Source organism: Zootoca vivipara, chromosome 3, assembly GCF_965207765.1.
Source record: "Zootoca vivipara chromosome 3, rZooViv2.hap1.1, whole genome shotgun sequence".
NCBI classification, from domain to species: Eukaryota; Metazoa; Chordata; class Lepidosauria; order Squamata; family Lacertidae; genus Zootoca; species Zootoca vivipara.
Window position 1 is genome coordinate 72771587 of NC_142586.1, and position 27679 is coordinate 72799265.

General features: G+C 41.8%; 1 protein-coding gene across 1 annotated transcript; it reads right to left on the reverse strand.

Annotated features, from left to right (window-relative positions):
• Positions 1-277: 277 nt before the first annotated feature.
• Positions 278-27032, reverse strand: EGLN1 (egl-9 family hypoxia inducible factor 1). The gene is made up of 5 exons (XM_035108453.3): positions 25521-27032; positions 8506-8625; positions 7084-7220; positions 4770-4837; positions 278-2893 (listed from the first exon to the last, which is right to left on the reverse strand). Exons 1-5 carry the CDS (start codon positions 26487-26489, stop codon positions 2829-2831), a joined length of 1359 nt encoding a protein of 452 aa, XP_034964344.1. The 5' UTR covers positions 26490-27032; the 3' UTR covers positions 278-2828.
• Positions 27033-27679: the final 647 nt, after the last annotated feature.

A 27679-nucleotide genomic window follows, 5' to 3' on the forward strand; every position in this document is an offset into this window, starting at 1 on the left:
GATCAGAAAATAAAATGTTTGCATTGGTAACACAAAGTTAGTACCAGGCTACAATGGAGTGTCTTGTCGTCCCCGTCCCCCCCACTTCTCCTTTAAAAACAATCACAGCTAGATAATTAAAAACAGGGTTTATAAATGAAACTAACAGGAGACCCTTGACTGCAGCTGCAGTGTCACTGACTGCTAAAAACAGACAGACACACCCCATATCAGTTTACCAATTAGTTGCTGTGTAGGAGGCTTTAAAAATATTACATAATTACAAATAACCACCACATTGTTTCAAGAACCTTTATACATCTTTTAATTAGATTAGCTTTACAAGCAACTTGAGAGCTCTTTCAGTAATGAACACTGCTTTTCAAAAGTTACATGACTTTATAGGAAATCTGCAAATTAATTCTGAATTTCTTTGCCTGCTAGATAAAAGTCTTGTGTTTTACAGCTGGCTAATGTCATGAAATAAAAATAGCATTATGAAGCTTTATCTTTAACCAGGACTAAACACATATACAGGCCATAAGACAGTTTAAAAATAGTCTGAAACAGGTTCCTGCTTGGTAACGCCCAAGGCTGAAGATTTAACTGACATGAACAGCTTCTAAATGGACATTAGAAGCCCCAGTTTGGTGACCTTTTGTAAAATAACCAACTGAGAGATTTAAGCACATTTTAAATCTTCCCAACAAGCACAAATGTAAGACGTTGATACTTTGAATAGAGGGACAAACAAACAAAAAATGTAAAGGCTTATTATGTTGTGCATGTCTAACACATTTAACATAATACAAAAGCAGTTAAAAGTTAGAAATGGTGTTTCTTAGGCCTAAAACAGTGCATTGCACTGCAGACCAGACAGTAGAGAAAATTTGCACTCCTTGGTCAGGCTTGCAGAGGCACTTACAGTAGACATGTTTTCTTCTGATTTACCAGGATTAAGAGAAAAACCAAACTGTTAAAAGTTCTGACAGCTAATCGTTTTAAAGGGGGTGGGGGAAACAAAAAACAAAAAAACCCAAAGACTTTTGCCAGATGTTCCCCTAGTATGCTATCACAATACTGAATTTCCCACCTTTTGTCAGTTGTCACTAAACACAATCCTTTTTTTTTCATGTTTTACATGAATAGTAAGCTTTTTTTATAATAAAAATTACTGAGCTTTCCATAGAAAAGGTCTCTAATACAAGTACAAACTATACAGATGCTAAAATAGGCAAAGTTGTACATACAGAAATATTTCTGTACACTCACATTGTTTTGGTTAAGTGAGGGAATCAAGGGATAAAATATGGAGCCTTTAAATGGGGAGGCTCGTGTTTGTAAGGCTCAGAAGCTTCCCTCCAGGGGGGTTACTTTTGAGCACAAACCAATCCCTTTAAAACAAAACATTTCAAAATATCTAGTTGAATTATTTTTATTCTCTATTGCTTCCTCACTTAAAAGTAATTTAGTTTTTCCTTGTCAAAAACATTTTCGTATTGATCAGAGGCCAATATTATTTTGGGGAGAAAAATTCTCAGCAGTAGGAAAATATTTACATATTAAGCCTGCAGTGATGCACTTCAGTCTTAATGCATTAAATATACCCCTTGATAGTATATAAGGGGATCAAGGGACCCAACTGCAAATGAGGATACTACTGCTCTGGGGGGAAATCTCTGAAGTTTCATGACCTTACAAAAAAAGGTAGCAGAAAGTAAGCTTTTGAAAACAAGTCAAGATTGAGATCTCCCATCAAAGTAGTAGATGTTGGTACATCTAAAAGCCTAGGAAAGACCTTATGCTCTAGGGATTTGATGATACTTATGGGCAGAGTCCGCCTGGGACTTCATCTGCAACAAGCCCCACTGGAAAAAGCAGGAGCTGCACATGAGTACTGCTGTGTTCTTGAATGATTTTCATTCACATCCAATGGCTCTCAAAGATGAAGTTCCCAGCGGAACTGCGGCCACAGTTCTCAACATGAAAAAGACAGTACGGATAACGTCAAGTCCACTTAGTGCCAGCCAGTCACTTAGAAAACCCAAATGACACAGATACAGAAAGCTTGCTCTCTGGATACAACATATAAAACCACAATTTTAAGGAAGTAATTGACAGCAAGATAGGCATCTGTTTCAGTTTTTTTTAAAAAAAAGTTTCAGAGAGAACACAAACACAATACAGCAGCAATCTTTAAAAAAATTCAAATTAGTGTAAGATATGAAAATAAAACAATTGGGTTCTTAAATGGTACGGTAATTAAAGTGCTCCTTTTCAGACTTAAGTGTAAAGACAGAGTGATCATCAGTTACTGGCAATTCTTATTTAAATTAGGTTTTACATGGTAGGAGAACAGTGTGAACAGCAAATTTACAAAAATAGTTAAATGCCATTTTGGAGAAAAATGTTTGCTTTGCTCGATGTTGATCAGCTGTACCTGGTTATACAAAAATTATTTAAAATTCAAAACTTTTACCACATTTTTTTAAAAAAGGGGGATGATAAATAGCATTGAACTGGATGATTGAATGGCAAAATATGAAGGATGGAAAACTTCTCTGTAGGGCACTTCATGTGTAAGCTGTTTTTTCCCAATGCTTATCTTCACATAAGCAGTTAACAGGACTAGAGTCACAATCATGTAGTACAATGCATAAGCTATTAGAAATCCATTTGATGAAACATTGAAACCCATAATTCATTTGTTTATTCCAAACGTTGATTTGGCGTTGATTTTCCTTTATCTCATTATTCACATTCAAAAGTTAATAGACAGCGCCTAGGACTGTTGTGGGGAGGGGGAGAAGGACCAGGACGTAGCACAGAGAATTACTAGATCAAAGGCTTTATAGAAGGTCTTTCCCATTTGAATCAGGAGGCTTGTTAAGTTCAGTCTCCACACCTTTTTCACCTGTAAGACAAAGGGGGGGAGTTATTAAAAAAACACAGAAATACAAATTACAAGTTTGATATGCAAGGTGACCAACCACACTCTCTTGCACATGCACACACACATGCATCTCCCTGTCTCATATACTCCACATAAACACAACTACACGTGTGCATCTCTCACTCACTCACGCATACATACCTCCCTGCCTCTCACACACAGACATACACATACCACACAGAGCTCTCTCCCTCTCTGGCCAAGTGTACCTCTCCCTCACCCCACAGACCTCATGTATAGACTTCCTTCTCTCACACATGCACACAAGCAACATATAGATCAACCACCCCCCCTCCAAATATATCTCTCCCTCACTCTCACAAATCATACATACAGCTCTCAATTTCATGCATCATCCATATATGCACTACTGGACCACTCCCTCTGCCTCAGTTCAGAGAAGCGCCTCTCTGGAGCACAACAGTATACCCAAAGCAAAACTACAGGGCTTCTGGGAGTATGGCAAAAAATCTGTCCTAATGGATGCTCAACCTTTCTGGTGCCAGTCAAATTGAAACCCATAATTCATTTGTTTATTCCAAACGTTGATTTGGCGTTGATTTTCCTTTATCTCATTATTCACATTCAAAAGTTAATAGACAGGTAAAGGACCCCTGACAGTTAAGTCCAGTAGCGAACGACTCTGGGGTTGCGGCACTCATCTTGCTTTACTGGCCGAGAGAGCAAACGTTTGTCCGCAGACAGTTTTTCCGGGTCATGTGGCCAGCATGACTAAGCTGCTACTGGTGAAACTAGAGCAGCACATGGAAACACCATTTACCTTCCTGCCGGAGCAATACCTATTTATCTACTTGGACTTTGATGTGCTTTCAAACTGCTAAGTTGGCAGGAGCTGGGACCGAGCAATGGGAGCTCACCCCGTTGTGGGGATTCGAACCACCAACCTTCCAATCAGCAAGCCCTAGGCTCAGTGGTTTAGACCACAGCACCACCCGCATCCCTCAAATTGATTTAGGAGACGGCAACCCTCTATTAAGCTTGTCAAATATATACATCTTTCCTTTCTTCACATTTTTGCATGACAAAAATCCAACAGATCTGTTCTTCAGTTCATTTGTTTTAGATTCTAATTCAACACAATCTTAAACACAAACTCAGACTGTATCATTTGTGCATCAAATTCAAATAATAAGGGAATGTTTAAAGACAGTAATAGTGTTTGCTTCACATTCATGGAAATCCATTCCCTAATGCATCAAATGTTCTAAAGTTTTTATAGAATAATTTTCTAGAAGCTTTCTTGGTTGGGGTGACTTAACCTTATGATTAAGCAGGACTGAAATAGTTTCTTCAGTTTGCATAATATTTCAGTTGGGTATTTTTCCCCTGTGTGGCCTTTTAAACTGTTGCTAGCTCTGAACCACTATGGGCGGGGCAAGAAATAAAATGTAATTAAGGCTCTTTCCATTTCAAGATACTCAAGATATATGTCTTATTGAAGGTCATTATTAACTACAGCTATAATATCACTGTAAAGTAATACCTCCGCAAACGTCCGCCTTGTTTAGCGTCCATTCAGGCAAACCTGGAAGTACTGGAACGGGTTACTTCTGGGTTTGCCGCTCGTGCATAAGCAGTAAATCGTGCTTTGTGCATGTGCAGAAGCACAAACGGCTCCATACGCATGTGCAGACACGGCGCTTTGCCCTGTGTCCTTTTTGGCTAGCGGCTGGGGCTCTGGAACAGATCCCGGCCGCAAAACAAGGTACAACTGTACTCAGAAGCTGCTGTTGTCAGTTACTTTTACAACTACGCACACTAAAATACAGCTGATTTTAGAGAGAACACAAACATAAAAAACAGGGAAATCAATTACCTGTTAAGTATTTTACTTTAGCACGGGCTCTTTCATCTGCATCAAAATACCACACTGTTATTGCGTACCTTTAAAATATAAAAAGAATGAAATAATAACACCCTATATTAAAAAAACAACACATTTCAACACTCTCTTAGATCCCTCCAATTACATGACACAACAGTATACTTGAGCCACCTAAACAGCAGTGCATACTGTCATACTGTCAACATTCTGTGTACTTGTAACTTAATAATTTACAGAACTTAATACAATCTGTAACTTACTACGGTACTTTGAGCTGAAAATTCTCGTTTCCGAAACAACTCAATTCTTGGCAGACTACTGGCTCAGGCAATTCATATTGATCACAGGAGAAAGGATCTTTACCATGCAAGCAAGCCTCATTACATTGCAGATTGGGTGTTAAGATTGGCAGAGGGAGGGCCTATTGGTTGTTCCACCACCCTTAGAAGCTCTGGCCCAGCAGAGGGCATTCTCTGTGGAACTCTGTGGAAGTGGTGGAACTCCTTCCCCACAGAGGTGCATCTGGTATATTAATTATACAGTGTGTGGTGAATGCTGAAGACACCTCTTTACCTGGCCTTTGACACCAGATTAGTATTTTTAGGACCCACCTTATTTCTGTGATTGTTAAGTTGCTTTAAACTGCTTTGAATTGTGTTTTTAAGTGTTGTAACCTGCCCTGGGACCTTAGGGAGAAGGGCAGGTAAATAATAGCACTAATAATAAATTGGTGGCACTGACAAGTAGGAAGCATCCAACTCTAATCATCTTCAGCTTTATTGAAAAAATTGGTCCTTCAGACTTTACCCAACTAAACAGATGTCTCCTTCCAATGAAAAGCAAATTCATTCTTAAGAAAACAACAGGGCCCCTGCTGGATCAGAGCAAAGGTTCATCTGGGCCAGAGTTCACACTGGCCAACCAGATGCCAATGAAGACCCAAAAGTAGGACATGAGTACAATAGCATTCTGATGCTTGTGATCCCCAGCAACATTCCTTCATTTTAGACAGTTTCCTGGTTTTATAACTAAGGTTGCAATCCTATACAAGTACTGAACTCAATGGGACTTCCAAGTAAGCATGCCTAGAATCGGACTGTAACTCAAAGCTGTTGCTTAAAAAACAAACAAGAATATATACTAATATATTTTATACTAGCAAACTCTCCTTAAATTTTCACAACATATGAAGAAGTAGGAAGTAGGAAATGAAGTCTGCAACCCTAAGAGCATCAGTCTAGCACTTGTGAGAAGCTCAGGACAGGTTAGGTCAGAAAGAACAGTCTAAACAACTTGGAGGTTTCACTCTAACTACCTACACTTTCCCTTGGAGACACATCAAACTAAGTTGCATCTCTACACTTCCAAGAACTGCCCCCTTTCACTTCAACAGAATGTTAATTACAAGGTTTATAAGTTTAACATTTGTACAGTACCAAAAATCTGAACTACATTCACTAAGGAAACAAACATCTAATCTAATGCAGTGATAAATTTTGCAGCGTATGTGCATAAAGCCTTATTTCAAGAGACATTCACAAAATTATTTATTCTACTGATACTCAGATGTACATGCACTTGTTTAAAATCCAAATCTCCATATTTATTAATACACAAACATCACCTTTACTCTAAGCAGCTCAAGGTGGCACACATGGATCAGGCTGGCTCAAGGTCACCAAATGAGCTTCAAGGCCAAGTAAAGATTTAAAACCTAGTCCTAGTCCAACTTTCTAACTACTACATTAAATTGACTCTTATAAACACAGCTATTTTTAGTCTTCCCAAATTATAGCTCTCACACACCTGTTAACAATTCATGACTGGCCTCATTGATCAACTCCTATGCCTTCATCTGCTTTATATGACACAAATTCATTTGTTTTTTTTCACCTGAGAAACAAACGGACATGTCTACTCCCCATATACTGTATAGGCCTGCAGTCTAAATGTACTGCAGTCCAAAAAATCTCAGAGAAAAAACCCGACAACTTATAACAATGCATGACACCATTGATAAGACAATGACCTTTTTCCCATTTAACTAACCTGCTATAAATCATGACAAGCCTGAGCTTTTGTTGATCCATAACTAATGATAACATAACATGCCACTAATCAATGCGAGTTAAAACTCTCAAAATTTGTCAAGTTATACCATCTGAATAACTGAGAACAACTGAGGCTCCATTTATACTAGTCACTTTCCTGGGACAGGTGAATCCAATTTTTGCAGATTTCCAATTCCTTCTCATTTCTGTCGTAAACTTACTAAAGTCTGCCGGTATATATTCATTCATCTTACCTTGTAGCAAATGCAGGCTGCACTTCATGAGGGTTGCGGCGGTCAGACCAGAAAAACAGCAATCTATCAAACTTAGGTTCAATGTCAGCAAACTGGGCTTTGCCTTCAGGAAATATTCGAAGAATACCTCCACTTACCTTAAAAGACATGAACAGTGCTTCACAATCAAAGATGCTATCAGCAATTTCAATGTACCAACATCACCTATATATACCGTAGCTTCCTTTTAACTCAACTATTTCTAGAATAATTAAAGCATACAGTAAGCTTTCCTTCTCACAGTGATCCAAATAAAAATAAATTGCACTAATGAAACTTTTTTTGATGTTCATATGTTGGCTCTATAAAATGAACTAGCACAGACTGAAAAATCATTCAAACAATCAAAATGTCTCATATTTTTGTAAGATACATTAATGAATGAATGAATGCGTTTTAGTGTATATTTAGATAATCAATACTAATAAAATGCAACTTTTCTGTTTTCACAGGAAGCAGGTACAATAAGTACTCTCCCTGCATACTAGCTTAGTTGAGTTTCAATTGGGCCAATTACCAGCCACTAGTCTAACCAATTTCTATACTTTGCCCAACGTTCTCATAGTTCCTTAAAGTTAAATATGAACAATGAGGAGTCAGCGCCACAACAATTCCTGAAGAAGGAAATAAATTCTAGTCTTTTTTCTCCAAAGACGACCAGGGAGATCAGTGAATATATGATAATTTATTTTAACTATAGCAAATACTATAGCAAATAAATATATTCTTAACAAAGTTGAAAGCGTCTAATAACCTTAGTATTAAAGAAGGCAATAGCTCACATTTACACATGAGCTAGAAGAGTTGTTTCACGTTTAACATCAGCATCAAAGCTACACAGAAGTTTACTGCCATAAAAACAATAAGCTGGGATCCAAAGAGCTACTTGAGGTGCATTTAAAACTTTCAGCATGCCTAGTGGGATTTTTGACAGTTTTCTTAGAAAAGCATGTTTTTAGATCCTAGCTAGAGTGGAAGAGAGCAAACACTAGGCGAGGTGCCCTGGGTATAGGATCGGTTGCAACTTCAAAGCATATGTTTACTTCGTGTATAACAGGGGTGGCCAACTCCCAAGAGACTGCGATCTACTCGCAGAGTTAAAAACTGGCAGTGATCTATCCCCTTTTGGGGGATTCAGGTCGTTGTTGAGTTGTTTCAGGGAAGAGGTAAAATATTGAGCTTTTTTTTAGGGGAGCCACAGTTGGTCAGCTTCTTTGGGGGGGTCCAATGATCTACCAGTGATCTACCGCAGATGTCCAGTGATCTACTGGTAGATCACGATCTACCTGTTGGACATGCCTGGTGTATAAGATATTGCTTTAAAAAGCATGAAACATATTATTCAAACATGTAAAAAAAAAAACCTCTTTAAAATAGAATTACCTTGGCATCCCAGTCTTTATTAAGGTAATATATACATGTGACACATCTTCCATCTCCGTTTGGATTATCAACATGACGCACGTATCCTGTTCCATTGCCTGGATAACAAGCCACCATTGCCTGTAATAAAAATGGAACAAAACTAGCATAAGAACAGACTGTTGGCCACAATAGAATGCTTCTTTCAAGCCAAACGTCAGGGAGAGGACTTTGAAGGTGCCAGGAAAGGCCTCTCTGAGAACATGCACCTGCAAGAACCAAATTCAAAACTCCTGCTTTATGCAATTAAGCCTCATAACTAGCATTCCAAAGCCCTGGAAAGGGGAAGCACCAAGCAGGAAGCACTAGAAAGTGACTATAAATTAGCAACCCATTTCTCATTCATTTAAAACTGGCAGGCTGATTCCAGTACCCGTTTATTTAGAGGGGGAAGGTGCTGAAATACCTCACCCTTTGAAAATCCAGGGACCATAAAGTAGAACACGTTTTACACACTTCTGTTGTTTTTGTTTTCTGTTATGTCCCAAATACACAAAAGGGTTAAGGAGTCATGGTAGAGATAAACCTGGAGATAAGGGCACCTTCTTACCGTTTCAGAAATGGTTGACCATCATGTTTACTAGAATACAAGATCAAATGAACACTCAACAAAGCTATTTCCTCGGGGTCAGTAAATATCTTGCTTTATAGTCATGTAGAAGGCTGTAGTAGCCCTGTTAGATTAAGTAATTTTGCTGTAGTTAATACACTGAATACAAAACACTAGACCTTTTCTACTGTATCCGCCAAAATGTCCAATTCTTTGTGATAAGAATTAAATATCCCACTAGATTAAAAACAGGCGGGGTGAATATATGAAATGCTTTTATTTCCACTCTTTTTTCCTAGCTATAACAAAACAAGCTGAAAAGGTTAAAGGTTAATAACAAGGAAACAGCTTGAAAGTAGATGGACAAGAATTCACTACATGCTAAAGAGGAAGTGCTGGAATGAGCAGCTGCTACAAAAAGACTATTTAAAAAAATCTAGAAGAGACAGGTGATTATAGGAGCAAGCACAGGATGTATTAAACACAGATCCAAAGGAAACTAGTACAATAGTAATTGAAGAATACACCACAAGATGTAAACTAGAAGAGCTTGCCTGACTTTCAAAACCAGACCCATACCTTGAATAATGTTATTTAAATAAATTATAAATAATCAATACCTGGGAGTAAAAACAAGAGACCAAGCAATTTTAGCAGATTAAGATGCGCTACTATCATATTTTGCTCAATGCAAATATAAATGTGATGTGAATTTAGAATGTCAGAACACAAATATAAACTTATTTTAAAGATACTAACTTTAAGGCAGGAATTCTATACACATGTAGGCCCTTACTTGGAAAGAGTTCCTTGTGAAACCAAGAGGACTTACTCCAAGTAAACCTGCAGACCACAGGAGATACTTAATAAAATTTTAGCCTTGCTTAACTTCCTATCAGGGATGCGGGTGGCGCTGTGGTCTAAACCACAGAGCCTAGGGCTTGCCGATCAGAAGGTCGGTGGTTCAAATCCCCGTGATGGAGTGAGCTCCCGTTGCTCGGTCCCAGCTCCTGCCAACCTAGCAGTTTGAAAGCATGTCAAAGTGCAAGTACTGTAGATAAATAGTTACCGCTCTGGTGGGAAGGCAAACAGCGTTTCCGTGCGCTGCTCTGGTTCGCTAGAAGCGGCTTAGTAATGCTGGCCACATGACCCAGAAGCTGTACGCCGGCTCCCTCGGCCAGTAAAGCGAGATGAGCGCCGCAACCCCAGAGTTGTCCACGACTGGACCTAATGGTCAGGGGTCCCTTTACCTTTACCATCCTATTGAATATACGGTAAGTCCATAGACTCTGGCCCTGATAAAATTATCAAATCCTCAAGTTTCATTGACGGCATCATTACAAGCAAGACACACGATTGGTAATAGCAAAGGATTTTTCAACTAGACTATCAACCCACCACCCAACTTCATTGGATGACCTTGGTTCTAGTGTTATGAAAGAAACTTCTCTATCCACTTTCTCAACACTACAAAAATGTCTCTTTTGGAGATAAGGCAAGAATAACTGGCCCCACCACAGATTTCTGTAAAGGCCCCAGTAAAACTGGCAAATGTTATTTTCAGTCTTGCCTATAATGATCCTTAGCACGAAATCTATAGGTCAGAGATTTTCAAACTTTTCATGTTGGTGACACCCTTTTTAGACATGCATCATTTCATGACACAGTAATTCAGTTTTACTAGCAAGCTGGAGGTTAAACTAACTCCTTTCCAGTCCCGGGAGAGGCGCAGGGAGTGTTTGCGCAACACGCCTACACTCTGCAGCTGACACACTAATGTGTCGCGACACAGTTTGGAAAGTTCTTCAAATCCACTGCACTCTTTACCAGAACCCCTAAATATCTTTCTCAGTTAAAGCTAGCTCATATCAGTGTAAGCAGAAATCCCTAGAACCAGTCCAGAGGTAGAACACAGTCTGCAGTGAATTTCCCTGCCCCCGCATGCTTCTTACTACCTGGGCTGAGTGCTCCTGAGCTCATTCATGCTTCCTTGACCTGCAAGAGCCTGCTTACTTGTCTCTCCGATTCTCTAGTCAGCAGCCTGCTACACCCTTCTCTCCCCAATGTGCTGCAAGCCTAGCCATCACAGGTGCACTGTTGAATAAACAATCAAGATGTTACACGGACCTTTAGCTCAAAAGTAAAGAAATAGTGCTTCAATTCAAGTAAGCACAACTGAAGCCATTAACACCCACCTAAGGAGGCTGGCTGAGAGGGAGAGGCATTCTCTACAATGTGTCCTCTCCCTTTTCCTTCCTCCAACAGGCAGGCTGTTTATCTTTTGTAATATTGTAGAATGGTTTTTGCCTTCAGGTAGGCTCCTAGTCCAATCTCTGTCCAATGTTTCCCAGGCACAGGGCCTGAACAAATCCAAAATACAGATATCATTCCAAATATTGGTTTTATTATATGAGCTCATTCTAATTCAATCTGGTTCCAATGGATGCAGTAAGTTTACCCATATTCTGAGCCCCTCTTTTTTCTAGATCTTTTCAGCATTTATTTGTTAATTTATTGTGTAATTGTGAGCTTTTGAAATTTTAAAAAATTAATATATATAAACATTTAAAAAAACTTTGTACGAAACCAAAGACTCTTCAGATTGTATTCCTGTTTGGGGGAGGAAACTCTTCAAATATTCTTTCCTCTTTTAGTTCTGTTTTTTATTTTATTATTATTTTGGTTCAGTTTGATTTCCTGCTATCAAGTTGATTCATTGACATTTCTACAGAAGATTTAAGAAGCAATCCTATGGATGGTAAGACTGCAATCCCATAAATGTTCACCTGGCAGTAAAAACCCCTGAACTCACTTCTGAGTACACATGCATAGGATCGTACTACGTATTACAAGCCTCATTGAACTGTCTTGTACCTGCTTTCAATAAATGTGCCCAGGACAAGGCAATTAGTATACTTGATGACCCTAAAACTTTTTGGTGACATAGAGTAACTAAATACAATTTAAAGCAGGTATTACAGTATCTGTCGGAAGCTGAACAAGCAAAAGCGTTTAGTGAGAAGGACGAAGCTGGGGAGACCTAGGGATAAGGCAGGCTGCTGAATAATCCAGGGAGTCTCCCTCTCCTGCTGTGACCAGTTTCCTACACCTGGTCAACCAGAACATGCAGAGAAATGAAAAGAGCAGAGGAGAGATTAGGTGTGTGCAGACACAATCTCCAATTGCTTGGGAAAAACCCTGCAGAGGAGGGGACTTAAGCAGCTGTGGAAAGGTGGGGACCTTCAGTCCTCACAGCTGCCTCCCTGGGGCAAGACCTACTGGGAAGAGTAGCTGAGATCACTAGGCTTTCACTGTTTTTGGTTTCTTTGAATAAGGAGTTAACTTCGCTGACACCAGTGTTTTTTTATTGCTGACCTACACCTGACTACGGCTCCTGATATACGCAAACCTTAAACTGTAGTCCATTTTACTCATGGTTTGCTGAAACAAATCAGTTTCATAAACCATGGTTTGTAGCTGGGATTTCTCAACACAGAATGGTTAGGATAAATCATACCTGCTTGTTTTGTCTGGACCTATCAATAAAAAGTTTTGTCTGGACCTATTAATAGAAAATGGAAGTGAAAGCTTCCAGTCTCGTCCATGCAACCATGCAAGGGAAGAGAAGGGGGTAAGAAAGCAAGGCCAAGACACACTGCAGCTCATTCCTGTCATGATAAACCATTATGATGCCCAAACTGGCTTATATTGTTCACATGCTCCTAATGTGTCAAAATTAGTTTGCTTTTAAAATTTGAGAAACACATTTATAGAGCAGACTATATTTGATAACTCATGCTTTCCCCCATCTATGATTTTCAGTTGCTTATAAAATTGGGATTTTCAATTTGCACAACTGAATAAAATACTATATACAAAAGTATTCCACTTCCTTTAAAATCCACATTTTGTACCACACACCCTTTATGTCAAAATAAGCAGGTTTCCTTCCCTGTAGAGAACAGCTACAAGGCCCTTTCCTGTCAGACACTGAACAAGCATAGTAGTGGCTTAAACAATATGACATTTCACCAGCTGTGTGAGGCTAAGACAGTAAACTTACTTAATGAATTTTCTGCAAAACAATGGCATTTTCTATTCAATATTACAAGTTAGTAATTATTTTCAGTAATATTATGAAGTGTAAAGGCCTTGTCATTGTTTCTGTGATTTAAATTGTGTGACTTTTTACGGTATTATTATCAACCAATTTGCAAGGAAGATTGACTCAAAGAAGACTATTGTGACATAAAAATATTAAAAGGACTCAAGACTTAATAAAGCCTGTGTTAGATGCATGAATAGTTGTCTTCATGCTTCTAGTTGTCTTCATGCAGTTCTGATAGGAGGTATCACCCCGGGTTCACAGAAGACACTTGCTGCAGCAGAAGTGTCTTAAGGCTTAAGGCCCTCACCAAACACAGAATTAAGCCCATTTTAAGAACTTTGTTGTCATGGCAACGGAGTGGGAGAGAAAGCAAGACTCTTTATCAGCCTGCCTGGCTCAACTGACATCTAGAGCCTTCCCCTTGGACTCCATCAACAGCAAGCCACTCTGTATGGGACAGCGAGAGTCAAAGTGGTCCTGGTTTTTCTTCTCTTTTTCTCCCTATTTGGGTCTCTCTTTCTGTGAACACCATAATACTGTGGTATACTGTGCTTACTTTGGGATATATTGCATTAACAAATGCAGAAAGAGCCTATAGAAATTTAAATATGAAACCCTCTTTAAACATTTCAAGGAAAAAACCCCGTATGGCTTCTAATTATTTGTTAACATGCAGGATAGCACCTCTCTTGCCCCGAGACTATATTTTTGACAGCTTTAAAAATAGGGCAAGTACTAATTAAGCTCTCCTACAAACTGTGGCATTGGAAGACAGAGAACACAATGTTCTGGATTCTATCCAACAGTGGGAATCAAAATACTCACACTTTCCTCTCCTCTCCCCTGATTTACTCCTTCAGGAAGAGGAAGTCTTATTTGTGGTCATTACAAATCAAATTAACAGCAGTGTTTTCAAATAGTAGAGCTTTTTCAGACTTTCAATATATTCTAAATTCCCTCAGAAATACTATGAAGGGTTTAAAAGCTAGACTTTAGGTATAACAAAAAGCCTAGCAGCCACACAGCTCAGATTTGAAAAATCCATGCTGCATTAAAAGGGGTATGGAGGATTAGCCTCTATGCTAACAAATACAGAAGATTTTTTTAAAATGAGAACATTGATTAAGAAGTGCTCCATTTTCTGCCAAAATCTATGTCAACTGGACCTAAGTCAGTCTTTGGATGAGAGAAGATGTGCTCAGTGTTCGCCTCCATAGAGAATGTTTCGGCTGATAACCAACATTTTGTAACTGGACTTCCACTTGTGCAAGGAGACCTGCTCTTCCTCCTCCAGCAGTCTTCCCTCAACAGCCCAATTTGTTCAAGAGTTTTCTGAACCTATGGAGCAGATTTTGGAAGCACTGGGGGCTGCAGGGGTGAGGTGAGAAAAAGAAGGCCCTGCATGAGTGGAAACCCTTAGCACACAGGAGTGGATGATAATCTAGGAGAGAAGAACAAGACAGAGTGAACAAGACAGTTGAAAAGCCAAAACAGTTTGGCATATAGTACAGTAAAAATCCTTTGTTAAACTGCTTCCTTATTTGGGATCATGAACAGGCATCTGTTTGTACAACACAGCTTCTTCTTCCCTTCACCACCCCTGTGCTCGGGGGCAGATTTTGGGGGTGCACAAAGGAGGGGAGAAAGAGGAGAAAATGGAAGACCTGTTGTGCAAAAAGAATTCCTGGATGTCACCCATTGTGATTACCCTGTTTCTCATATTTTAAGACATACCCATAAAATAAGCCATAGCAGGATTTTAAGCATTCAAGGAATATAAGCCATACCCCGAAAATAAGACATAGTGATAGGCGCAGCAGCAATGCCAGCCGTGGCAGGAGGAGGAGGAAAAAAATAAGACATCCCTTGAAAATAAGCCATAGTGGGTTTTTTTGAGGAAAAAATAAATATAAGACATGTCTTATAATATGAGAAACACGGTACTTTGGGGGTAATTTTCGCTAACCCTCAAATAAATTTCAATCCCTCTCACAAACATAAGTTTTATTTTCCATGCGAAGCACAAAGGTGACAAGGAAGAAAAACACAGTGTCAATTTCCATCTTCCCCGACCACTGGTCCTGTTAGCTAGGGATCATGGGAGTTGTAGGCCAAAACATTTGGAGGGCCGCAGTTTGGGGGTGCCTGGTATGAAGTAAAACAACTGATCTCCTTGTGCTCATGGAAGGGCTTTTGATCCAGCAGATACATCAACTAGCAGAACAGTGGAGGCAATTACCGTGTTTCTCCTAAAATAAGACACGTCTTATATTTATTTTTCTGCCCAAAAAACACAACATGGCTTATTTTCAGGGGATGTCTTTTTTTTTTTAAGCTACTACCCTGGGAGGCTCGGCCCGCCGCTGCCACAGCCGACGTCCTCCCAGGCGGAACGCTCCGCAGCGCTTTGCCCCACAGCGAGCCCTTCAAGGCGCCGCCACCGCCGCCACCGCCGTTGGCCACCAGGTGCTGCTGCGGATGCGATGTCGGCTCCTCCTTCCGCTGGCCGCCGCTCATTGTCCTTTTCGGCCGCCGCCGCCTCCCTCCCTCCCCGCCGGGCCGCTGCTGGGTTGGGGCTCGAGCGGGAGCCGGCAATGACAGGCGCGCCGCCGCTGCCTCCCTCCCTCCCCGCCGGGCCGCTGCTGGGTCGGGGCTCGAACGGGCGCCGGCAAAGACAGGCGCACCGCCGCCGCCTCCCTCCCTCCCCGCCGGGCCGCTGCTGGGTCGGGGCTCGAGTGGGAGCCGGCAAAGACAGGCGCGCGCTGCTGTCTTTGCCGGCTCCCGCTCGAGCCCCGACCCAGCAGCGGCCCGGCAGGGAGGGAGGGAGGGGGCGGCGGTGCGCCTGTCTTTGCCGGCGCCCGTTCGAGCCCCGACCCAGCAGCGGCCCGGCGGGGAGGGAGGGAGGCGGCGGCGGTGCGCCTGTCTTTGCCGGCTCCCGCTCGAGCTCCAACCCAGCAGCGGCCCGGCGGGGAGGGAGGGAGGCGGCAGCGCGCCTGTCTTTGTCGGCTCCCGCTCGAGCCCCGACCGAGCAGAGGCCCGGCGGGGAGGGAGGGAGGCGGCGGCGGAAGAGGATAATGAGCGGTGGCCGGCGGAAGGAGGAGCCGACGTCGCATCCGCAGCAGCACCTGGTGGCCAGCGGCGGCGCCTTGAAGGGCTCGCTGTGGGGCAAAGCGCTGCGGAGCGACTCAGCGAGACCCAGCGGGACCCGGGAGAGACAATACCCCAACACGTCTTATTTTTGGGGGATGTCTTATTTTTTTTCTTTCGAAAATCGTGCCATGGCTTATTTTAGAGGCACGTCTTATTTTAGGAGAAACACGGTATTGCCGATTTCCTTTCCCCCTGCAGCAGCTACTTCCAACCTGTTCTCCCAACTCTCTAGAGCTGGTTTGTGTGCTGGGGTGGGGGCAGGGCACTGACAGTGTAAGGCAGGGGCCAGCAAATCTTTTCAGCAGGGGGCTGGTCCACTGTCCCTCAGACCCTGTGGTGGGCCGGACTATATTTTTTTGGGGGGTGTGTGTGAACTAATTCCTATGCACCACAAATAGCCCAGAGATGCATTTTTAATAAAAGGACACATTCTACTCATGTAAAAACATGCTGATTCCTGGACCGTCCGCTGGCTGGATTTAGAAGCAATTGGGCCAGATCCGGCGCCCGGGCCTTGGTTTGCCTACCCATGGTGTAAGGGAAAGAACCAGCAAAAATAGTGTCCCCTCATCTTCCTTTAGTAGATGTCTCCACTAAATCAAAAGCACTTCGTGAACTCAAGGATATGCACATATAGCTTATAAGGTCCTGAAAATTAGCATCTGCTTAGCATTGTGCTCTGAGATTACTTAGGCTCTCTGCATAAAAGTTGCTCGTTTTTTACTGTAGTGAAAGCTATCTTCTTTTCACACTGACAGTTTCATGAGTAGAATTGTCCTCCCATAATGCTACTCCTGTTGGGATCCTGGTTATTTAGGGGAAAAGAACCAACCATGTAGTATTGTAATTTTTTGTTACAATTTATACTATTCAGGGTCTGTCAACATCACTGGTTAAGGGAAAAGAAAAAATATCCAATGGCAAGTCATTGATTCTAAAATTGGATTTGATGAATGGAGCGGAAGTTTTGCCCCACCTGTCTATGAAGTCCACAGAAGCCCCTTTTCATACAAAATAGAGGTGGCTCCTCAGCTAAGCTAGGTACGCTCTAACATGGTCTGCTCTTTGTAGTTAGGGAACCCATAAAAGCTTGTGCCACAATAAATCCATCAAGCCTTTATATTGCCATACTTTTGTCACAAACTACAAAAATACCTTCTAAACTGTAACACAATTGTGGTTTGTATTCAACAAAATAAGAGTATATCCACTGAAATAAGGGGATTTAAGTTAGTCACATTCATTGATTTCACTTTGTTTATTCTGAATATGGCTAACAGTGGCTACAACTCTGAATCTTTTTCAGGACTTTGACAAATATAGGAATCCAGGTCCTGAATGCCCACTGAAGGAGGTTCTTCTACTGTTTCAGTTAAACAGAGAAGTATACATTTGGGGGAGGGGGAAACTCACACCTTTATTTGTTGTTGTTTTTTGGCCAGCTTTTTACTAACTAAACATTTGCAAAATATGGGCTATTTCAAATCAACAGTTACCATATAGAAAAGAGCACTAGATTTAGATGGGCATATGCTTAAAGTTTATACAAACTTCAAAGCTGTAATTCAGCAGTCCAAGTTGTATTTATGTTTTCAATACAGTTAATCTTAAATCCTAAAACACTCAGGCTAGATCCCATTTATAGACTCACTGAGGAATGTCAACAAGGGGCATGCAAAACTAATGGAAGATGGATGGAGCAGAGTGCCCAAGCAGCAATCTGTGGTTGAGCATAGTCTAAACACTGCCAACAATTGTCAAGTTTTATCCCACTATACAACACTGAATCTGTACATATGGCTGGTCTCCAAGATTAAATAAATCTTAGGGCTTTAAGCAAGAACAAAAGATGTATCTTTTAGCTGGCAGGATAACACTATCATTTTCCTTTAAACCACATTCTCGTATCCCAACTGTTTGAACTTCAGAAAACATTTCTGATTAAAGCCAGGTTAGCAGTGAACAAGCAATACCAAAGCTCCTCTATGGCTTCCTCTGCCAACATTCTTCATTCTTAAGACAGCAACATTCCTTATGTTCCATTTCTGGCTTTTATCAAATCAAGGCTATGCAATGGAGGGCAATTCCTGCATCCTTTTTAACAAAAAGAGGTTGGAAATGAAGCAAATTACTGACAAATAATCACAGGAACTACTTCTTTGCTATTCTTATCATCTATGGTCTGGGAAACAAAAATTAATTTTAGGCACCATTGTCATTTTCTAATGTTATACAGTATTTATTACGCATTATGTAACTTATGAAGAATTAGTGCACAATTTGGCTGTTTCCCCTTCCTTATTTCCTTTTGAATCATGCATACATTTAGATTTCAAGTCTGCAGATAGAGATGGTACTGTTTTATTTTGTTTATATAAAGTTTTAGATGCTTTACAAATAATAATCTAATTCTTTTTATAAAAATTACTCAGCACTGTCACTCAATTAGAGTTTCATTTCAAATCTCTCTCTCTCTCTCTCCCTCCCTCCCTCCCTAATAAATATAATTTTACTTTCTGAATGGCAGCTCAAGTATGAAATGGAATAAAAACCAGTGCTTATATGCCTACATTTTATCAGCAGAGTGGCATAACTTGTTCACAGAAGAAGGGCTGAAGAGCAGTTGTTCTACAAAGTTTAACCACCAATGAAGTTCAGTAATACAAAATGATAAAGTGTTCTAGGGAGCAGTGATGTGAGGTGGAATTTTTTTCAAGTGCTTTCTTTTTTTCTGTGGAAATAAGTTAATTAGTAACAATAATTGGATATAAATTGCAAATACATTTAGATAATCTTCACTATTTCCAGGCTGTGGAATCAATATATCATGTAACTATAAATTAATTAATTTTGTATACCATCCTATACCCATAGATCTCAGGGCAGTTCACAACATAAAATCACAATATAAAAAACAGAAATACATTATAAAAACAAAGATAATAATCCTCCCCTCCACAACATATTTTAAAAGGGCATCAGATGTCAATCAACCAAAGGCCTGGTTAAAGAGGAAGGTTTTCACCTGGTGCCAAAGGTGTTTTAATAAAGGGGCCAGCCTTCTTTGGGCTGTTCTTTGGGCTGCTAAAATTTATTAGCATATCAATAGTTTTCATTACCATTGTTTTTTCCTTATATTTAAAGAACTTCAAGGATGGACATGTCTGGGTATGCATCAACTCTGTGTGGGCTCTGAATAATGAGGCAAACTATAGAGATTTCAGAGGTTTCTTCCCAAGGTGAACTATGTTGTCAATAACCAAACAGACAGAGGGCCCACAAGAATATATGTACAGTATTCCAATTAAAAATCTATGTAGTATAATATCCCCACACACATTTCTGGTCAACTACATGTTGTATATTGATACAAAAAATTAACATGGGTACTTCTTTAAGGTTTTGCTTACTAAATATAAGTAAAATAAAACAAACCACCCTGAGAAACGTGGGGTGATGCGTGTCTGAGGAGAGTGTATTCTCTGTGGCAGCCCTTAAGTGGCAGAATTATCTTCCCACAGAGGTATATCTGGCACATTTACGGTATTATACAACTTTCATTATAGGCTGAATACACATCTCTCTACTATGCATTTGACACCTGAGAGATATTTTTAGGACCCACCCTGTTCTTCAGATTGTAAATTGTCTTAAATGATTTAAATCTTTTTATTTTTACATTGTTGTAATCAGCCCTTCAATCTGATGGTGATGGGAAAGTAAGAAATCAAAGTCAAATCTAGTAGTAGTAGTAGTAGTAGTAAAATATTATTTTTTGTGCAACCTAGCCACTATTTTAGACTAATCCTCACCTCCACAGCCCCAAGTCCATACCTGCAGCAACCTAGTCAACCAATATCAATATTAGCTAACATTTTATTTAGCAAGTTATATGAAGTTTTATTAGCTCAAGCTGTTCTTATCAACTTGTGAGGTTTCTGTTTTGTTTGCTTTTCTTTACAAGGCTAAATGACAACTTCCTTCACAACTGACCAATAGGATTTTAATTTCAATTAACAAGCTTTAGTTGAGATTCCTGCCTTGTAGGGGTGGACTAGATGATCCTAGGATACATTCCAACTCTAGAATTCTAAGCAATAATAACATACTTAATGATTTTTTAATTTTGATTTTACTTTGGGGTAAATGTTAACCAACTAGTAGAGAAATGGAGACAATAATGCAAACAAGGCTCTAGTGCAAACTGATACTTTAAAGGCACTGAAAGTCAGCCACATTTACTAGAATACTAATTAAAGAAAACACGCAGTAATTCAAATTTGACACTGTTCAAATGTCAGTACTGTTCAGTACTACCTATTGAAGTTATGGTACATGCCATGACAATTAAAAGGCTTTCCAAGCCAAAAAACACACAAGCCGTGGTCTAACCTCATCAGCAATGGATTGTTACAGAACTGGGCTCAGAGTAGCCTGCTTGCAAAAAGGTCTTTTAACCTTCTTTAAAATTCCAATCTATAACCTAACAAATCAAACTGGGTACAGGGAGACGTTTTGTAATTCCTTTCAAGACCATTTAGTTTTATTGGCTTTATACCTATTTAACTAAAACAAGGAGGTGTTTCCTCTGTATATCTAAAACAGAGGTTAGGAAGTGGCAATAAGTGACAGAGTCAACACAATAAAACTGCAAGCTCACAGCAAGATGTGATAAATGCAGGTAGCCACAGTGATCTAGAACAAATAACCCCAGAAGTAGTACAAGGGTAATACTTTTGTTTGGCCCAAGTAAAATGCCTTACATAGCGTCAGATCACTGGTCCATCTAGCTCAGTATTGTTTACACCACATTCTCCTACCTGGTGACCTTCAGTTATTTTGGAATACAACTCCAATCAGCACCAGCCAGCACAGTCAATGGACTGGGATGATGGGAGTTATAGTTGAAAACACCTGGAGAGCACCTCCATTAGAGAAAGCTGGCTTACACTGACTAACAGCAGCTCTCCAGAGTTAAAGGTGGAAGTCTTTTCAAGCCCTAGTTTGAGAAATTGTACCTGGGAACTTCTGCATTCAAAGCATGTGCTTTACCACTGAACTATGTATTCTCTTGCCCCATATACTAAGCAAACCCAGAATGTGTTGACTTGCCTTCTGTCTGTGCCATGTTCGTCTGAACACACAGACTAGTTGCATTGGTCTATTAAGACTTGAAAATCTACAACTTCCAAATATCCAAATGGTGTAGCACAACACTGTTAGAAACAGGATGGGAAACTACAATTTTTGGGCTGAAAACTAAGTCTAACCAAAATGTGGAGCCTTGTATATAGGACAAGGAGAAATGGTGGTAATGGCAGCTGCTCCAAGTGGAAAAGTCAACGGGTGACAAGTGCCTGAAAGAGTTTTAAAATGGCTCTTACTGGTTTGTATTCCATTATTATTTTTAAAAGGACATCTTTATTTCAATTCCCCAGACACAAATCAGGTATTTGCTCATTACGAATAGACAAAAACCCTTTAAGGTAACATAATGCTATACAGAATATTGTCAAAGGAAATATTCAAAAATGGATTTTCTGCACGACAGTGTCCTGAAAAGATGTTTACAAGCAGTTAAGCACTGTTGTATTAGAAAAAATTCTAACTGATTTTAAGTTAAAGCTATTTTAATGGCCTATCTTTTACTAATCCTGGGGTCTGTAAATAGCCACACACCTTCAAAAGACAAGTTTTACTAATACCAGTCTTCTTTGGGGTTTTAAAATTTCATGCTTTGTTTTGATAGCAGGACTGGTCACTTCTGCGGACTTGTCTGAAAGACTGGACTAACCTAAGTCTAAATCTTTTTACATATCCACTGCCCCAATATTAAACATGTTAACACAGGTCTCTCTCAATTTGTGACACTAAGCACACTTTTATACACCTGTTTCATTTCCCTACACACATATTAACCTACAGGACTTTTAAGAAGTTATCTGCCTATCTGCTCCATAATCATAACATTATATTTAAATGCTTGGTATGCCTTTAACGGAAGTACAATAAAGTCTGCTTAATAAGCTGTATTCTGGGGGGGGGGGGCAAACTTTTTTGCAGAGGAAGTTTTATACTGTATATGTTAAGCACCTTCTTATCTAGCACTTTGTGGATGGCTACCTCAGCGACTCCCATATGCTTAAGCCTGGGTGCTTGTATAGATCAAGTCTCACAATTTAGGAGAGTGCACTAACAGTTCAATCCTATACATGTCTATTCAGAATTAAGTCCCACTGAGTTCAATGGGACTACTCCCAAATAAGGGAGTTATGATGTTTCAAACTATCTGCAACCAGTGTTTGGAACTCCCATTGTTCTAGGCGCATTTTGCCACAGGGAATTTCATTAACACAAGCAGTTTCTGAGTTCTGGGTGCAGTACAGCACCTAAGATTTCAGATTAAAATTGCAAAGTGGAAGGACCTTTCCCTGCCTCTTCACTTCCAGCTACTCTTTGAAGACTGGAGAAGAGACCTTCTTAAGAATATTAGGGAGGTTGGGAGGTGAAGGACTAGACCATGTGAAAACTGAACACAATATTTTAACAGCAGTTCATTCATTTTCAGCTTTGTATTCTTGTCATAAAAAGTACGCCTAGACATTCCGTTGTTGCACCCATAACCTAGGTTTAATGTGCCATTTAGCTCCTAGCTTTCATATCTGTTTCTAACACTGTCTGCAACGTATTTATTTACTGCTAACAGCCTGCTAGATATTGTATCAAAATATAAATATAATGTGGTCCCTGTACGGAGATTTATAGGTTAAATTAAAGGGGCAAGTCTATGATAACTGTCAACAGAATATAGAATCAACATTTAAACAGATTATGCTGGCCACAAAGGCAAAGCTAATCATATCAGAACACTAAAGGTGAAACTGTATCAGAATGTTTAGAATAGAGATATTTCAGAATATTCCTTAATTAACTGAAGGGCTGCACAATCCACAACAAGAAATATGAGATGATCCTTTGCCCCTCTACAGCCGCAGATGTAGTAGGCATACTTGTGACATTGAATGGATTTATAGAGCCTTTCTCTCTTAATGATATTCTGATGACTTAAGAAGTTCAGTTCCCTGTAATGTCTAGGTATGTTGCTACCTTATATCAATGTTCACATTTGAAATTAGTCATGCTGAGTTTCATGCCAAACACTGTTTCACAATTAGTTTCCACTGGTATTTAGCAAAGGTACAATTCTGCTAATTTTTTATAATTTAATTAAAGCCTAGTACTGTATATCATATTGTCTCACATTGCACATGCAAATACAACTGTTAAATGACAGTTTTATTTGCATGTTCTTTATAACACTGGTAGATGGGATCAGAACATCTTCCTAGATAGTATATATTCTCTAGGTTATGGTTTTTTGGTTTTGTTTAGTAAACATGAATTCAGATTACAATGGTTCCCCTTAAAGGGCTTTGATACATGCTGCTGAGACAGCAGAACTATCAGGCACATGCACTAGTTTCAGATATCAGTTCTCACCCAACCTTATCATATTGGTTACAGGTCAGAAAAAAGCAATTGTGAAGTAGTCCTAGATACTACTGGCAGTTGTACCACCTCCAGCTAGGTTGACAGAACCACAGAAGGGAAATTTTATTTGATAATATCCGGTCACAATACTGTTCACATATGATGGTGACAGCACTTATATGAGGAAACACATAGTTCTTAACAATAACTTTATTTTGTGACTATCTTGATTTTAACTCTTGTCACAATACCTAGCTTAAAAGATGAAATATTACTGTGCTAGTAAAATTACATAATCCCTAAACTCCAAAATCCATAGCTGGCCAAGTGTCACAAAACTGCAGCAAACTTTTGATTTCTTCAGAATTCACCATCAGGCAAGATGTTATACAACTCAGGGGGTGGGGTCAAGGAAAACGTTATTTCTTGCCTAATTAAGAATTATGGAGAATCTAAAAGCTCGCCACAATTTTGTGACATTCTGGATAGTCCTCAGAAAGGTACTTGACCAACTGTGGATTTTGGAGTTTTTTCCATTATGGGTCAACATGGGTAAGTTTGCTTTTTATAACTACTGTTGGTGCTGAGCACTAAAGTTTTGATGAGTGGAGTATCCGGGGGTAAATACTGTATTATGCTCCTGGCATCTGAAACTTTGATTTGATGTCCAACATATCCTATTTTAAATGCTGATAGTGTATAAATATTATCACACCTCTGCTACACATATCTTGATAAATAGAGGGAAGGGCACTGAACCTCCAGGAACATCAACAATATGTGAGGTTGGTTCATTTCAGAGCTAATTAATCAGGTACACAAAACTGAGGAGATACACACCTAGTTTTGAACATGGCACAATCAAAACTGATTCAGTAGTGTCACAAATCCAGCAATACGCCACACTACTATATCATCTTTTTATGACTTATTCTCCTGGACTACTGGACTCTGTGAAGCTTTATCATTTTCAACAAAGTTTTTAGTGCTTAAGAAACACCTGATTATAATACCTCCACTTGTTGCAAGGCAGAAGCGAATTGCCTAAAAGTTAGCAGTAGAGCTACCAGAGTTATCAGTCAGGCTCTCAAGCTGACTATAAGTCTTTGGTGGGAGTGATGGACAGAGTGCAGTAGCTCTTTATGAATGGAAGGATCCTACACTACTTCTTCCCTGACCACACCCATTTGATTTGAGTAGCAATGCAGTGTCAATTTACTGTGGTCCCCTTACAATCACAGCTACAAGCCAGTGTAGCACAATCACAACAGTATTAATTATGTGCTTAGGGAATCAATGCAGTAATATTAGATATTCTCAGCATTCTTCCCTTGTGGACATGAAAACGTGATATGGATACGGCTGCTTGAGTTGTGGGCAAAAACAAGTTTTGCCAGCACATCCAGCTAAGTTTAACATTAACTATGCATTAGGATAGCAACCTTCAAGAATGTGGGAACCTTTCGCTGACTCTAGCCCTCGCCATTGTCATTCACCAACCATTTGAGAATCTTGCCTTTTAAGCTGCTCTGAAATATAATATTCCTGAAAATAAGCGTGACTAGGGAATTCAATAAAGAGGAAGGGAGCCACCATCGGCCAGTGAAAGTCGTGAACTTCGCAGCAGTTGGAAGGTTAGAGATGGTGAGAGGGGGGAGGGGGAGGGGTGTCACTCACTTTCGTCCTGCCGTTGATTTTGTAGTTGCCCAGCTTGCCATTGCAGTGGCGAATGAGATCGTCCATACTGTTCATGAGCTTCCCAATGGTCATGCAGCCGGGCTCCTTGCCTTCCACCCAGGTGATTTTGTCGCCGCGGATGTCCCGAGAGGAGTCACTCTTCTGGCTGACCAGCTGCCCGTCCGTGAAGTGCCCGGTGTGGTGCAGGGCGCGCACCTCCTGCTCGATCTGCCCGCCCAGCTCCTTGCCGAGGAATTCGTCCACCACGCAGATGCCGTGCTTGTTCATGCAGGGCACGATGTACTCCAGCGCTAGTCGCTGCGGCACTAGGGACTTCATCTGCCCGTTGGGGCGCAGCGACTCCTCCGCGCTCAAGTTGGATTTATCCCGGTAGAGGAGCGCCGCCTTCCCGGCTCCGGGAGCCGCGGCGGCCGCTTCCTTGCCCTCCTCCCCTTCCTGCCCTCCGCTCTCTGGCGCCACTTTGGCAACGTGGTTGTTCGTTACTGCCGCCGCCGCCTTCTTCTCTTCCGAGGTAGAGTCCGGCTGCGGCTTGGCCGGGAGCGCCGTTACCTTCTTGGCGGCGGCGGTCGCCCCCTCTCCTTCTGCGGAGGGCTGGTGGGGGCGAGCGTGGCCGTGGCCCTGGTGTCGCTCGCTGCCGCCGCCGCTCCGGGGCTGAGCAACGCCCCCTGCCGCCGCCGCCGCGCTCGGCTCGCTCCCCCGGCAGATGAGCTTGTGCTTCTTCCAGTCCTGGCGCTGGTGCTCTTTGCTACAATAGAAAGAGCTGCGGCAGCGCCCGCAACGCAGCAGGTTTTCCATCTTCCCGCACAGCTCGCAGTACTGCCGGTCCCGCTCGCTGCTGGCGCTGCAGCCGCCGCCACCACCGACACTGTTACTGTCGCCGCCGCCGCCGCCTTGTCCGGCCCCGCCGCTGTTGCTGTCGCCGCCACTCCCACCGCTGTCATTGGCCATGTTGCCGCGTCCCGCTCCTCGGTCGCCCCTGCTTCTCCTCGAGCAGCCTTGGGAAGGAGAAGGAGGCGAGCGGCTCACTTCATCATGGCCGACCCCAGTCAGCGCTGCGGCCCCCGGCTGCCTCGCCCGCCTCCCGCTCCTCTCCTGGTGGGCGGAGGACAGTCAGCCACCAAAGCCCAGCGCCGCCGCCTCCTCCGAGGCTCGCTTCTGTCACCGCCTCATAGCGGCGGCGAGCCTCGGTGGCGGGGCAGGGAAGCAGCCCCTCTCCCGCCGAGACTGCCCGGCCCTTTCCTGCCCGGCCTCAGCCTGGAGCGCTGAGGGGGGAAAGCCGTCGCCTAGTGCCGGCGCGAGCCCCTCTGCCCCCACCTCGGCCTGCCTGCCTCCCTCCTCACTCGCTCGCTCTGGCTGGAGCCGAGCGCGGCGGAGGAGGAGTTTGCGCCGCCACTCACGGGCTGCGCTCTGCACGTACGCCACTTCCAGTCAGCCAGCGCGAGAGGGGAGGGGGCCGAGAGGGCTGTCTCGCGCGCGCGCCTGCCTGCCTTCGAAGTGGGCGGGCGGGGCGGCAAAAGTGAAAGGGGGCCGGGGCAGTCGCCACCTCCTCCCCAGCAGAGGCGGGCCGGGAAGGCCTCGCCACGCGCGGTTGGCGGGATTCCACCCTCTCTTCCCCTCTTTCCTGTGTGAGGAGGGCCGGGGGAGAGCGGCCACATGGCTGTAGCTCAGAAGGGGTCCTTTCACTGTTGAGTAGGCAGACCGCAGGCTGAACGGGTCTACTACTTTATAGGTAGGTAGCCGTGTTGGTCTGACGTAGTAGAAACAAAATAAAAAAAAATTCCTTCCAGTTGCACCTTAGAGACCAACTAAGTTTGTCATTGGTATGAGCTTTCGTGTGCATCTGAGGAAGTTGCATCTGAGGGTGTATCTGAAGAAGTGTGCATGCACACGAAAGATCATACCAATGACAAACTTAGTTGGTCTCTAAGGTGCTACTGGAAGGGTTTTTTAATTTTGTTTCTACAACTTTATAGTTATTCGAAGGTCCACCAGCCAGAGCTAGTTGAAAAACGGGGAGAGGGGAGGAATAAGTACGTTTCGCAATACTCGAGAGCAGTATACGCACATGCTGCTTAGCTGCTGGAGGAGTGAGCTCAAAGTTCTTTCACACACAGTGAATCACACCTCAAGCTTTCCTG

Bases quoted from the DNA above. Each gene is read 5' to 3' on its own strand.
- EGLN1 (XM_035108453.3), bottom strand. From the start codon at position 26,489: ATGGCCAATGACAGCGGTGGGAGTGGCGGCGACAGCAACAGCGGCGGG. The intron at 7,221-8,505 runs GTAATTCTATTT...ATGTCTTTTAAG, and splicing joins ATAAAGACTGGGATGCCAAG to GTAAGTGGAGGTATTCTTCG. The intron at 2,894-4,769 runs GTAATTGATTTC...TTTGTCTTACAG, and splicing joins TAAAGTAAAATACTTAACAG to GTGAAAAAGGTGTGGAGACT.